Source organism: Mesoplodon mirus (assembly GCF_964341445.2).
Source record: "Mesoplodon mirus genome assembly, chromosome: 9".
In the NCBI taxonomy this organism is placed as follows: domain Eukaryota; kingdom Metazoa; phylum Chordata; class Mammalia; order Artiodactyla; family Ziphiidae; genus Mesoplodon; species Mesoplodon mirus.
The window spans coordinates 69,909,037-69,923,666 of NC_138985.1; the positions used below are offsets into that span (position 1 = coordinate 69,909,037).

The following is a 14,630-nucleotide window of genomic DNA, read 5'->3' on the forward strand; positions in this document are numbered from 1 at the left end:
GCCAACTTGGAGGAATTTCTCAAAGCCTATTAGAGCAGTGGCTGCCTCCTGCCTGCCTCCTCGGGCTGGGCAGGGCTGAGGGCGGAGGAAAAGAGGGAGGGAGGGGAGAGAGGAGGAAGGGAAAAGAAGTTGGCAGGCTGACAGCAGAGCTGTGTCTGCATCCATCGCTGAGAGGAGGCCCATGCGGTGTGGGGCGGGCCACGAGCAAGGAGAGGCCTTCCTCCCTTTGTGCTCCCCCCTTCTCCTCCCCCCAGGGTCCTATAAATAGGCCCAGCCCGGGCTGTGGCTCAGCTCTCGGAGGGAGGCAAGCACCAGGCAGCGGTCTCCAGCCAAGCCCCCTGCCAGCATGGCCAGCGAGTTCAAGAAGAAGCTCTTTTGGAGGGCAGTGGTGGCTGAGTTCCTGGCCATGACCCTCTTCATCTTCATCAGCATCGGTTCTGCCCTGGGCTTCCAGTACCCGATAAAGAGCAACCAGACGACAGGTGCCGTCCAGGATAATGTGAAGGTGTCCCTGGCCTTTGGGCTGAGCATTGCCACGCTGGCCCAGAGTGTGGGCCACATCAGCGGAGCCCACCTCAACCCGGCTGTCACGCTGGGGCTCCTGCTCAGCTGCCAGATAAGTGTCCTCCGGGCTGTCATGTACATCATAGCCCAGTGCGTGGGGGCCATCGTCGCCACTGCCATCCTCTCGGGCATTACCTCCTCCCTGCCCAACAACTCGCTTGGCCTAAATGCGGTGAGTGGGGTGGCCCCAGGCTCTGGGGGCTCAGTGCTGAGGCGGAGCTGGTCTCATCCTCCGCCCATTGTGCAGATGGGGACACTGAGGAACAGAGAGGACAAGAGGTTGCTGGAGGTCATGCAGAGTTGGGACTGGAACTCAGCTACGCCTGCCATCCAGAGCCTGTTTCCTGCCAGGCACTGTGGGGGAGCTGAGACCCAGCATAATGGTGTGGCCAATGTCCCCTGCGGGCCTCTATTGTGGGGAATAAGCACGGGTGGCAGCTCCCAGTTGGGCCAGCAGTTCCTTGCCCCTGGGCTGTGGTTTCTTGTACCACCACTCCCCAGCCCTGCCTGTGCAGCAGCTCTCTCCCTGTGCAGCCTGGACCCTGGGTACACTCTGCCTGCTGTCCCCAGCCTCCCTGCACCACCTGCCCGGCATGTCCTGCAGCTGGCCACACAGTCCTGTGTGAGCAGGGCTCTCCTGGAGGGGGGTCACTCAAGCTTCCAGGCAGCCACCCAGGTCCCCCAAACAAACTGCCTTCAACGAAAAATCTCCTCTTGCTCTTCTGGGCCCGGGAATGAGACAAAGATGGGGGGTGAAAACACTTGCTGGACAGCCTGCAGGCGGCTTTCCTGGATTACAGCAAGGCGGGCGGGAGGCGGGTGGCCGGAGCGGGGACATCTTGCCTCCTGTCTTGGTCCACTCTCTGTCACCAGACACAGGTGTGGCGCGTGTATTTGTGTTTGTGAACGGTGTGTGCACGTGGGTGCCGGCATGGGCCTCCAGGTCTGTGGAAGCTGGCTCCACTGCTTCTGGAAGTGTGTCTGTGAGCACATTAGTGCTGCTCTGTGAGCGTCCCAGGGGGTGCGTGTGTCCCTGTGTGCGCCCACTGCTCGTGGCTTGAATGGGGCCTGGCCTGGGGGCACTCATGAGAAGCAGATGTGGGCCACTGGGTAGGAGCTGCGGAAAAGAATTCCTCCCGGGCCGCTTAGCACAGCTAATTGGTCGTTGGCGGCAGCTGCCTGCTGTCGCGGACCTGGGCTTTTCCAGACCCTCAGCCAAGTGCAAACTCAGACCTGGCTTGGGCCGCAGCAGGGGGAAATTTGGCCTGAGAGGCTGAGTAAGGCTTGGAGGAGGTCTCAGAGCACCCGAGGGGGTGTTTCCACGGGGAGGGAGAGAGGCAAAGGAGCAGAGAGGAGGAATCAAATCAGGTCGAGACTGGCGGGGCCTGGGCCGGGCAGGCCGGTGTGGGAGAGTAAGGGAGCCAGCCAGGGGCTCTGCAGAGAGAGCCGTGGGTGGTTTGAGAAGCAACTGCCCTCTTGCTTCCCAGCCAAAGTTCAGATCCTGGTGCTGCAGCGGGCGGGAGGCTTGGTGAGGTCTGTGCAGAGGGCAGCTGGCATGACCCTGCCAAGGAGGGATTAAGCACTTCTTGTGTCACAGTGACACCTCACCCAGCCTAGGACTGAAGGTTAGCCCTGCGGCCTGGAGTTTAGACTTTAGTCGGGGAAGATGTGGTCACGGTGGATGGAAGGCCCTCCAGGCCTGTCTCTCCAGTGGGGGCAGAGCCAGGTGACGTCGGGGAGCGCGCACTGGGTAGGGTCAGGACCACCTTGGGGCTCAGCTGGGCACGATGGGGATTGGGAATGGGTCCTCCTACGGGAGGAGTTGAGTCTCCCCAGGCCTTCCGGCCCCCTCTTGACCTTCCCTCTCAAGGGACAGGCAGGACAGGCATCTGCTGGCTGACTTGGCTCTCTCACATGGGCATCCCAGGCAGACTCGAGGAGGGCAAGCACCTACCTCTGTGCCATCTTGATCTGGCCACACCCTACTTTAGTGTCCCTTTCCCTCTCAAGGCTCCATTGTCCAAAGTCACCCCAATACCTGAGCTGGATGGGTTGCAGAAGGGGGAGAAAAAGGGGCCCAGCCCTGGGCGGGGAAGCAGGCAAGTTGGGTTCAAGGCCTGGCTACTGCTAACTTGTTGAGTTTTCTTGGAGTTGAGAACCCTGAGGCTCCAAGAGGGGACCTAGGTCTCTTGATATCTCTTGGCCACACCCATACTACGAACAAGCTTACTTTGTGGACTTGAGTTTATCACTCTTCCCAGCAAGGTCTGGCTAACAGGAGCCCAAGAGGGGTCAGGCTGAACGTAAGGGCACTGAGGGCTGTGGTAGGGGCCCAGGGACTGCCCTGGCCACACCGTGGAAGTTTGGGGTCCAGAAGCACAAGTCCTGGGCTGAAGAACAGGAAAAGGGTCCAGAACACTGAACCTGGGATCTGAAGAGACCTGGGAGGTGGCCTCAATACCTCAAGAGGGGCAGAGACCAGCCTACACAGGTGACACACTCTTTACTCCAGGCTCTGGGCGAGGCTCCCACAGCCCCTTGAGTCCCAAGCCCCACCCCAGCCCAAACCCATCGTTGGCATGGAGATTTCCAAAGAAAACACAGAAAGAAGTGGCAGGAAGCGGTTGGAATGAGTCAGGGTGTATCCCCCGGGGACATGTTGAGGACAACTTTCTCCTCACTGAGTCAGGGCTCAGGATATACCCCAGAGGGACCATGGACCTCTATCCAGCCTGGCGCATCCTGGCTAGTTCTCAGAGCCAAACCCTGATTTTGTTCCTAGAGTGAGAGGCTCAGAGGCAGGGGTCGGTGTCAGGCCTGCCCTGCCCTAGCTCAACTACTAATACCCTGTGTGATTTCATGCAAGCAACCTTGTCTGTGTGGCCCCAGCTCCCATCTGTGGAAAGGGGAGCTTGCAAGGTATGGCTGGGCACTGGGAAGTCGAAGATGCTCCTGAACCTTGGAATCTGGACCATTCGCCTGCCCTTTTCACTCTTCCCCTCTCTGGCTTGCTCACCCTATAAACGTGACTGTCACTGCTGCAGCCTGAATGCAGGGCTGAGTCAGCCCAATCCCTGCCCTGGGAAGCCCATGGTCCTGTGCAAGATAAGCCCGGGGCACATCTGTCCGTGATAGGGGGCAGGAGGCTGGTGCGATAAGAGGTATCAGGGCACCTGGGAACTTCTGACTTTGAGCTGTGGTGAGGGCCCGGAGGGCTTCAGGGAGGAGGTGCCATGAGAGCCTGAATGTAGGTAGAGGAGGTCATGTCCTGAGAGTCGTGGGGTGTGGCTGACGGGGGGTCATGGTGGGAGGCTGGGGCTCTGGAGAGAGGTGAGGGCTCAGGGTTCAGGCCAGTGTCTACCTGTGTCCAAGAGGGGACTGGATGCCGGGCCATCCAGAGCCTCTGATTTCAGCCCCTTCGGGGGCTCAGGCAGAGCGTACACGTCCCTCATTTGGGGGTCTTTTCTCAGCCCCATTGATTCTGGGCCTGACTGCCTGGGGACTGTTTCTACGTGCTGCATCCAGGCCCTGCCTTTAGCCCCAAACTCCCCACTTCCCCAGTTTCCTGGGCCTCAGTTTCCCCAGCCACAGAATGAGAGCACCCCCCTCTCCCTAACCCCGCTTCCCCATGCCACCGGTTCTTCCAGAGTTGAGGGCCCTCGGCCTCCCCCAGAGCTGGGGGTGGGCTGGGGGAATGGGAAGCCAGTTTTCCGATGGCCCTGCCCAGGGAGGGGGCTGGGGGCTGGGTGGTGATGCCATTGATGGGACATATAATTACTGTTTCCAGCCAGAACCAGATGAGGGGGAGGGCACAGAGCAAGGCAGGAGCTTTGCGGTGGAGACTTTCCTTACCACGGAAAATTCTTAGGCTCTTTCCCCACTGAGAGCCCTCGGAGCAGCCCTGCCCGCCCCATGTTGCCCACGCTGACACCTGGCCCTAGCCAGGGCTCGCTGTGGGAATCCTCATGTGAAGGAGCTACGTTCTGAGAGGGGACATGGCCCGCCGGGGTCCCTCGGTCTAAGGGGACTTGCCTTGACTCCCCCGTCCCCCGGTCACAGCCTCCCCTCACACCTGGAGCCTTTAGCTCACTGCAGGCCAATCCCACACTGTCTCCCCGCAACCTGATCTCAGACCCAAGTAGTGGTCCCCTCTTTCTCTAGGGCCCCGCCCAGCAGGGGTGCCTTTAGCCTTACCCATCAGGGCTTTCCCCAGGCAGGTCAAACATGCCCCCTGCCTCGCCTTGAAGACTGGTTTGGGCAAGCTTTCCTGGGGGCACAGGGAGCCCTTGGTTCTTGCTGGCAGAGCCCCCCATGGTCCTTGCCCTCTGGAAGCACCGACAGGTCTGGGATCTCCTGAATGGGCGTGGGCTGAGCCCACATACCTGCAGGTAGGGGCAAGGAAACGTTGTCCTGGCCAGGGTCCCCTCAGCCAGAGCCTCTCTCTGGGGTCCAGAGGGGCTCCTTACCCACGGTGGTACCCAGGGGGTAAGTGAGGGGCTGTCTTTACACAACCAAGGAGCTACAGTCCAGCGGGCAAGCACACCCTGAGGCTGGAAAACCTCAACTCAAAAGAGGGTAGAAAAGGCTGGGAAATGCCCATTCCAATGAGCACTTTCTTTCAGTGCCTGAAATCCCAACATCAGGACAACCAGAGGCAGGTGTCTGCTCAGTGTAAAGAAAGACACTTTTTTAAAAAAAATTGGGGAAGATCAGCCTCCAAGTCAGTAAGCTCAGGGCTGTGCAAGTAGGGTCTGTCAGGCAGCCGGCTGCTCTGGGGCGTGTGTCTGTGGAGGGCATCGGGCGGTTACAGGTGGGTGGGAGGTCCTATAACAGGCTCCATGCCATATGGAGACCAGTGGTTCAGATGGCCTTGTGGGAATCCTGCACTCAGGATCCTGGCCCGGAGGGTGACCGCAGGTCTTGGGGGCCGGGGTCCCACATCAGGCGGGGAGGAATTCTGGGCAAGATCTGGGGCTAGATATGGGCTGAGGCCTCTCTTTTACTGGTAAGGAAACCGTGGCCCACAGAGACATGGAGACGTGCCTAGGTTGCATAGCAGATGATGGCAGGCAGGACCCCCCAGCCTCCTGCCTCCAGCCCTTGATTATCTCTGCTGCCCCAATTGCACACATTTACGCTGCACCAGTACACACACGTGCACTCACACACGCAGTGGTACATGGCACATGGGCACACACACATGGGCATGAAGCACACTCTCAAGCCTGGGTGGTCCCACTCAGGCCCTGGGACCCTAGGAGGGTACGGGGAGGGTGGTCCTCAGTGGAATCTCTTCCTTTCCCGGGCAGGAGGACAGGGCTGCCCTGAAGTGAGGAAGGGAAGGAGGAAGCCATTGCTTTGTGTATTGTTTCTTGTCAGGAAGATGAAATGGCTTCTGGGAGCAAATAAAGGGCACTTTGAGACCTGCCTCTCTCTCTTTTACTCAAGGGGGCTTCCTTCTCTTCTCCTCCATCCCCAGCCAGTAGTGGCACTTGTGTGTGGGAGTGCAACACACAGGGACAGGGTGACACACTCAGAAATGCGTCAGACACACAAGATGAGCATCTAGGGCCACACAGAGAGCCCTGCCCCAGCCTCCGCAAAGCCCCCCTCCGTAAGAGATGGCACCCTGCGTGATAAGGATTTTCAGAGACAGTTAAGATGCATCTGGCCAATACATGATTAGTTTGTCTGAATGTCCCACATGGGCTGAAAAAAAAGAGGGTATATTCTCAAATATGGAGGTGCAGGGCTTATGCATTTTCCTTAAATCAAACTTGTTAATTGTGGGGTTCAAATCTTCCTTGTTCATGCTCTTCATATTTTTTGATGCTTCATTCCATCCGTTTCTAAGAGAGGATTGTTAAACCCTTTCACTCTGGTAGTGGACTGATCATTTTCTTCTCGTAATTCTGTCAATTTTTGTGTCAGATATTTTTGGCTTGTATTGTTTAGTGCGTACAGGTTGAGAACTTTTGTAACTCTTGGATAGACTTTTTGTTGACTCATTGTCTAATAAACCTCTTAATGTCTAATGAAAAAGAAAAGAGTCACACCTGGACACATGTGGTCACCCACAGATACCAATCTACGAAGACACACAGGGGCACACAAAGCCGCGGATCCTCAGAGGCACATGCATGCCGGAACAGTCACGGAGGGGTGACGTTGTGGGCCTCACCGAGGCCCCCCTCACTGGGAGTGCTGAGTGATAGAGGCAGTGGGTGTGTGGGGCAGGCCTCAGTGTCTTCCCTCCCCTGTTCTTTGAGAGTGGATGCCCAGAGCCACAGCCGGGCCTGGCTCTAGGATCTGCTGTTCCCCAAGGGTGGGATGCCACGGTGCCCAGGCCAAGCTGGGGCCCTGGCCCTTAGAAGCTACTTTGGTCATCCTGCCCATGGGCAGTGGGGAGGGTTTGAGGCCCATTCCTGGAGAGGTCAGCCTTGTGCCACCCTGGTGCCTGGGACACCCCGGCAGCTACAGAGCATATTCTGCCAGCTCCTCAGGCCAAGCTGGGGATCGTCAGAACCCTTAGCCCAACCTGTGGGTAGCCAGCACCTTGGCCTGTGAGTTTGGGTGGCACAGATCCCCGGAGCAAGGATTCTGACTTTGCTCTCTCCTTCCTGGGCCTTGGCCTCCTTGTCTGTCATCTCACAGAGCCTTGAGCAGGCTGCCCTGCAAGGTCCACAGAGACCAATGACTGGCCTGTGGTCTCCCAGTTAGAAAGCAAATGAACCAGCCCTGCCAAGCTCCAGAGGGCTTCCCTGGCTGCCTCCAGAGAGGGTGGAAGTGCTAGAAAATTAGCATCGTCTGCTACTTCTGTCACCACACAGCGAGGGTCCCCTTTGAGGTCTGGGTGGGGAGATGAGACGGTGTCTCCATTCTGTCCCCACCGAGCTCCCAGGCCAGGGTGTCTGAGGCACCCACACAGGAGGCAGAAAGGTTACTTCTCTGCAAGATATGCAGGCCGTTCAGTGAGGGCTCGGCAGAGCGGCAGCAGAAGTCAATTCTAGCCAGGGACCCAAGAAAACTTCTGGGTGCTAGTGGAGTCTGCACTGGGCCTTGAGAGTGGGCTCAACGGGTTTGATACAAAAATGGAGAGCCTGCATCTTTCTGGTGCTTTAACCAAATGTGTGGATTTTTCTGTTTTTTCTACTTGTGTTCAGAAAATTGACTGTTACTTTTTTTGGGGGGGGCCTTCATCAGTGAAATATAAGACCTGGACTGGGCAAAACTACCTGGGGATGTGCAAACATTTTTTTTTTCTATAACAAGAACCGCAACTGGGATTAGCCCTATTTAAGCAATTGTGTCAAATTTAATAGGTTGTAAACAGGAACATAGGGTCTGAATGTTTACTTGCTCTTTTCTGGACATCAAGTTTCAACAGACCTTTAGCTATCCCTTCCGATTTTGTGTTATCAATTTTTTTTTTCAGATGTAAGTAACACAAGGGCTTTGGCAGTTGAAAGAGAGGAGGTCATAGACATGGAAACAATGTGGTTCTGGGCTGTCAGGTTCTAAGGGCTCTGGGCAGCTAGGAAAGGGTACATCCTAGGCTTCCCAGGGCAGGTGTCACTTCCTGTGGACTGGTCATGGCACCAGGCCCCCTGCTCTGCACACTTTGCATGAAAAGTGGTGCCCTTGGGCAGAGCAGGGGCTGGGATGCTCAGACCTGGTTAAGAATCGGGGCAGGAGGTGAGCTTGCCCAGACCACGTGTGTGAGGAGATTGCGGTGGGGATGGGGAGTATGAAGCAGGAGCCGCTTAGAGCAATGGCTCCATTAATCAGTGTGGAAGGGCTGGTTTCAGGACTCCTGGCAGCTAGCAATTATGCGGACCCTGGAGAACAAAGGAGAGAGCATGAGGAGGAGCCCTGAGCTTCCTGAGTGCTCAGACATGGAGGGTAACAGCAGGTGTGGGTGTGATGGGCATTGGTACAAGCTGCCCGGCCTCACCAGCCTCGCCTCCACGGAGCCTGTCCCGGCTCCAGGCGGGCCTCACTCCCATCTCCACACTCCTGGGCAGCAGAGCCTCTCCCCTTCTGCCTGCCACGGCCCCCAGTCCTGGGGATGAGATGAGAAAGAGCCCGAACAAAGCCACAACAACCATCCTGATCCCTCCTGCCTCTGCAGCCCTTCCCAAATGCCCCAAGACTGTCCCCACAGCCTTAGAACCTCTGGCCTCTCTGGAGAATGGGAAGGGAAAATTAGATCTATTTTACAGATGGGGAAACTGAGGACCAGAGAGGGTGGAGACCATAGTCATGGTGCCAGCAAGTGGGAGAGCAAGGACCTGAACTCAGGGTTTCTGCCTCCACAGCCCCACGGGGTATGAAAAAACTGGGTATTGCCCAGAGGGCTGGCTGAGCTGAGGGGCTGCAGCCCTGGGGTTGGCCAGGAAAGGCCCAGAGCTGGGGCTGCAACACAGGGGAGGGGATGTGAGTCACTTTCCCTGTGACCCAGGGCTGCAGACAAAGGAGGGAAGAGAATTGTTCTTGTAGGATGGCCTCAGGGTGGGGCTGAGAAAACCTCTGGATAGTGGTGGAGTGCCCTCCACCTAGGACTCTGCAAAATGCCCTGTGGCCTTGGAGACAGCCCCATTCCCCTACCCTCCGGATGAGACTTCAAGTTCAGTCTTATTTGGACACACCAGCCTGGGAGAAGGCAGCCTCCGTGGCCACGTCCAGGCATCTTTGTGAGGGGGCCTGTGCTGACGTGGCCCAGCTCCCCTGTGTGGGCATATCTGGCCGCTGGGACCCTCATGTGCGGGAAGGTGCAAGGGCTCCATGGGGAAGGGTCTCCCTGGCAGCTGCAGAGGGAGGGCTCCAGTGACCTCATGGCAGCTCCCATTCCCTTCTTGTTCCATGAGTCATGTTTCTAAAAGTGGCCCAGGAGCAAGTGGGAGCCAGACAGTAGTGGTGCAGCCAACATAGCCAAAGAGAGGGAGGGACGCTGGGCCAGGAGGGACAGGGAGGGGGTAGATAGGGAGGGCAGGGCCCAGAGGAAATGGGAGACAGACACTGGACCAGGGGAGAGACAGACAGAGGTGGGGAAGGAGACAGAGGGTGGGGATGCAAGGGACGTAGGCTCAAGGGCAAGAAGGACATAGGGAGCTGTGTGGCCAGCTAACTGAGGAAGACCCTCACCATCTTTGGGAATTTTAGATGCAGCAGAGGATGGGGGGGAATGTTCAAGACTTTTGGAGTAAGAAGCAATGTCTCCAGCTGGGCCCTGCCACCCATTTCCTTCTCTTCTTTAATTGTCCCTGAATGTCCCTAACCGTCTCCTCCCATGTCTATGGCTCACCTGTCGCCTATGGCCTTGGTACCCCCAAGGGTACCCCGGCCTGGATGTAGCTGGATGCAGAAGCCCTGCCCCCCAGCAACCCCAGGCCTCTCCGGCCTCCAGACAGAGTGCCACAGTGTTTAGGCCAAGCTGGTACTTCAACAGGTGTGGGAGGGGACTAGGTCCACTAATGGCTGTATGTGCTTGAGTGTGGCCTTGCCAGGCGCTGATGCGATGGGCTCTGAAGGCACTGAGGGTCTGGCCCTGGGGGCCTGGCCCTGGGGGCCCTGGGACGCGGTTCTTACTGCCCGTCTCCCCTGCAGCTGGCCCCTGGCGTGAACACGGGCCAGGGGCTGGGCATCGAGATCATCGCCACCCTGCAGCTGGTGCTGTGCGTGCTCGCCACCACGGACCGGAGGCGCCGGGACCTCGGGGGCTCGGCGCCACTCGCCATCGGCCTCTCTGTGGCCCTGGGGCACCTGCTGGCCGTGAGTGGGGACCTTCCCAGGTGGCGGTGGAGGTGGGGAGGGCGGAGCCAGGCTGTTGTGGTGTCCTGTCAGGACAGTGGGTGGGACCCCGACAGGGCTCGTGCCGTGGGGTGGGGGGACCACCTACCTGGGAGAGGAAAGCGCAGGCACCTCCTGCCCATCTTTCCGGGTCTGCCGGTCACTTGTCTGTTTCCTCTCCGGTCCTCTCTCTGTGTCACCCTCTCTCTCCCTCTGCCTCTGCCTCTGTGTCTGTATCTCCTCCCCCGTTGCCCCTGCGCCTTCCCCCTCACAGATCGACTACACAGGCTGCAGTATTAACCCAGCCCGGTCCTTCGGCTCCGCGGTGATCACGCACAACTTCCAGGACCACTGGGTAAGGGGTCGCAGGGCTGCCCCGTGGAGGTGGGTGGGAGGTTTTGGTGCCTTATGGAAGACCCGCCCCCATCCTGTGACATTACCTCCCATCACAGAGGCTCTGGGAGATGGCCAGGGCGGAGGAAATGGGGCAGCTGAGACCTGAGACGAAAGTGCCGGTGGGCTCACGCCTCGGGCGGCGTAGGCCAGCCTCCCGTCCCAGCTCAGACCTGCCCCATGTCATCCCAGTGTCTCTTGGCGCCAGTGTTTCCTGAGCTGGGAGGTGCGGGTGTGGGAGTGCCTGCTTCGCGCCCAGGACAAAGGTCTCGGCACCTGTAAGCTGAGCACGACACCGGAGTCAGTGCCCGAGGGATTTAGCTGTTCCCACTGTTGCTGTTTCTTTTCCAGGCCACTTTTTGTTTTTTTTGTTTTTTTTTTTTTTTTGCGGTACGCGGGCCTCTCACTGTTGTGGCCTCTCCCGTTGCGGAGCACAGGCTCCGGACGCGCAGGCTCAGCGGCCATGGCTCACGGGCCCAGCTGCTCCGTGGCACGTGGGATCCTCCCAGACCGGGGCACGAACCCGTGTCCCCTGCATCGGCAGGCGGACTCTCAACCACTGCGCCACCAGGGAAGCCCTCCAGGCCACTTTTGATCAAACCAGACTGTCTCTGGGACCTTTTCAAAGCTGGGGAGGGTGGGGCACTGGCCGCCCTCAAGAAGGGGCTGGTCTGACCACGCCAGGCGTGCGGAGCTGGGTCGCACCGAGGCAGGGAGACACCCACTACCAGAGTCCTGCCTTGGGCCAGTCGTTGGGTGGCACAGGAATGGGGATGCTGGGGTTCAGGCATGGGTGGGAGGGAAGCCAGGCGGTGGCGTGGTGGAGCAGGGGTCTCAGGGTAAGCAGGTCCCATCAGACGCCCTCTGAGCACGTCTGCTCTGTTCCTAGATTTTCTGGGTGGGGCCGTTCATCGGAGGAGCCCTGGCCGTGCTCATCTATGACTTCATCCTGGCTCCGCGGAGCAGCGACCTCACAGACCGCGTGAAGGTGTGGACCAGCGGTCAGGTGGAGGAGTACGACTTGGATGCCGACGACATCAATTCCAGGGTGGAGATGAAGCCCAAATAAGGGGGCCTGGCCCAGGCATCCATGTTGGGGGGGCAGGGGCGGGTGTAGGGAGGGGAGGGATGAAATCCGTATTGTAGACACTCTGACAAGCTGGCTCAGTCACTCCCCAAAGATCCGCAGGACCTGCATAGTCAAGCCTGATTTGGGGCTGTTTCTATCACCTTCTTTCTCTTTCTCTGTTTCCTGGCCTCAGGGCTTCCTGGGGACCAAGATTTTCCAATCACCCACTCCCTTGAAGTCACAGAGGAGGTGAAAGAGAGGGACCCACCTTGCTAAGTTGTCCCCTCAGAGTGTGATGGCAGGTGTGCCAGAAAGTCCCCCCTCATCCCAAAGTTGCTCACCAACTCACCTGCTGCAGGTGCCTGGGACTCCACTGTGATTGCTCTGTGCCTTTAGGCATGGCCTTCTTTCCTGTAAAGTGCACTTGCCCCCAAGGATGCTCTGATGGGGAAAAGATCCCAGCAGGTGCAGTGGTTGGGGCAGGTGGCAGACAAGCCTCGGCCTTGTGACCTGGCTCACTTCCAGGGCCCCCCTAGATGTGCTGCATGACCTTGGGAAGGTCTCAATCTTGGGGCCCCAGTGACCCCATCTGTAAAGTTGCAGGGACAGGGAAAGCTATATGGGCCTGAGGCCCCTCTCTAGGATTCTGTAAGTGTAGACACACTGCAGGTTCTGGAAGATGTAGTCTGGACCAGTGCTGCTTCTTCCACTTGCCAAGTATGTAGTTGTACCTACACATCTATGTGAACACGTGTACGTAGGCATACATGTTTCAAAGCAAAGAGCAGCAGACCATCCAGCCACTGGAATTTCCTGTTCCTGGGGGGAGCAGGTCCGATAGTGGCTCCACTGGACAGAGGCTGCTCTTGTAGAATGAAGGTCATTTAGAGGGCGAGGGAGGAGCGCCCATATTCCTTCACTGAGTTGTAGTTGATCTTTTCCACCTATCACTGCATCACCCCCATCATTATTTAGTTCTTCACTTTCTCCTGCCAGTGCAGACACAGGTCACCATTATGCAGGTGTGTTTATTAAAGGGCACTTGGTCATCTGAAGGTTACCAAGCCTGAGGACACATGACCATGATTCGGATCAGCCCTTGGAGGCAGATGCCCTCGTTGGACACTTGGGGGTGCTTCTAAGCCCCCAGCTGATCCCAAGGGGGAAGGAAGAGCAGATTCCCCCTTTATTCCTGAGCTCCTGTTTGGAGGCATTTGGGGCAGCTGGGTGACCTGTCCAGGCTGCCCAGTCATAGTCTTCCCTCCTCTATTATCTGGAGGGGAGAGTTGGTCTTGACCTGAGGAAGTAGCTATGGCTGCAGCCCAAGGACAATTCAGAGCACAGTCTGTTTGGGGGCAGCTATCTACACAGTCCATTCAATTCCACCAGGGTCAGAGCAGGTCTCCCTATGTGCCTGTGGCCATGATGGTGATAAAAACTGAGAGACACAATACACAGGTATCTAGGAGCAGCAGGACGATCCATCATGATATCCACACACTCCCTTCTCCATTTCCTAGCAAAAACTTCTAGCCCATTTAACAGATAAACTGAGGCCCAAGGACCCACAGATAGATAATGATTTGGCCAGGCCTAACAGCCAGGACCATGTCTCTGGCTACTCCCTGGACTGTGAGACTGGTCCCTCTCAGTCCCAGCTTCTGCATTTCTGCCTGGGCAATGGCCAGGGGCCAGGAGGGGTGAGGGTTGTCCTGGAGGGGAGAGGGGCACAGACTCTTCCTGTCCTGTTCTGGCTGCTGCACAACAGAACCCTGCATCTGTCTGCTCTGCATATATATCTCTTTGGATTTGGAATTTCATTATGTTAAGAAAATAAACAGTAATATAAGTCATCCAAGCTCTCTGGAATGAAGTTCTCCTTCTTTTGCCACCATGTTCTCACAAGTGATCTCTGGGTCTGAGAGCTTGGGCCCACTCCTAGGGACCCAGTCTGAGGGGGAACCACTGTCTGCCCTCCTGCCTCCAGGATCCCTGGTCTCAGGGAGTGGACACAGCCCCACCCAGAATTCCATCTGAGAGACACAGGGTCTTGCCCCTAATTTTTGATTCTGACCTGTGAAGGGGATGAGGGAAAGAAGGAATGAAGTGTGACAGCCCGTGGCTCCCCTCTGACCCCTAAGAACAGAGCCCAGGGAGCACCAGGGACTTCGCAGGTGACCCTCCCTCTGACCCTCCTCACATTTGTGACCCACCTACACCTGGGCTGGGCACTGGGGCCCACAGGCTTTCCCGGGGAGCTCAGCCCCAGGGGTGGGTATGGAGAGAGACTTGCCCGCCAGAGTGAGGTTAGTGCCAGGCGCAGGGGGAACTTAGCTGGCTGGGGAAGGATGACCTGCAGTAGCTAAGAGGGGAAAAGCCACTTAGTCCCTTGAGACCTTGGGGGGCTAAGGGCTCCTCCTCTCTGAAATCATGAGCCACATTCAGTGAGGTTGTGCATTTTCCCATGGAGAATCTGTGGCTTTTGTCAGACTCCTAAGGGGTCTCCCCAGGGAAGAAGGGAAGAGAGGTCAGAGTGGGCTGACCTCTGCCCCCAGGGTGACAGGAAGCCTGGAAAGGACCCCTCTGTCTGTTCCTGCCTTTCCATCTGTCCCCCATATAGCCCAAGGCCAGTGTGGGCTGAAAGGTTCCATCTAGGCCTGTTCAGCTTACAAAACCCCTTCCCACCCATGGCCACCCCCAGTGTTGGGGGCTCAGCAGGCATGGGCATCCTCACTTGATGGAGGGGAGTGGATACTCAGGCACATGTCCCAGTAATAGGACAAATCTTTGCCAAGCTGACATTTGGACCGAGGCC

General features: G+C 57.6%; 1 protein-coding gene across 1 annotated transcript; it reads left to right on the plus strand.

Moving 5' to 3' along the window:
- The first annotated feature begins 272 nt into the window (after positions 1-272).
- AQP1 (aquaporin 1 (Colton blood group)) lies at positions 273-13,673 on the plus strand. The gene is made up of 4 exons (XM_082632437.1): positions 273-736; positions 10,171-10,335; positions 10,628-10,708; positions 11,636-13,673. The coding sequence occupies exons 1-4, from the start codon at positions 347-349 to the stop codon at positions 11,813-11,815; spliced, it is 816 nt and encodes a 271-aa protein (XP_082488563.1). The 5' UTR covers positions 273-346; the 3' UTR covers positions 11,816-13,673.
- Positions 13,674-14,630: the final 957 nt, after the last annotated feature.

What these genes read in the sequence shown, in the direction of transcription:
- AQP1 (XM_082632437.1), top strand. Translation starts at nt 347, where the DNA reads ATGGCCAGCGAGTTCAAGAAGAAGCTCTTTTGGAGGGCAGTGGTGGCT. An exon ending in ACTCGCTTGGCCTAAATGCG is followed by an intron (nt 737 to 10,170) that starts GTGAGTGGGGTG and finishes TCTCCCCTGCAG; the next exon opens with CTGGCCCCTGGCGTGAACAC. An exon ending in ACAACTTCCAGGACCACTGG is followed by an intron (nt 10,709 to 11,635) that starts GTAAGGGGTCGC and finishes CTCTGTTCCTAG; the next exon opens with ATTTTCTGGGTGGGGCCGTT.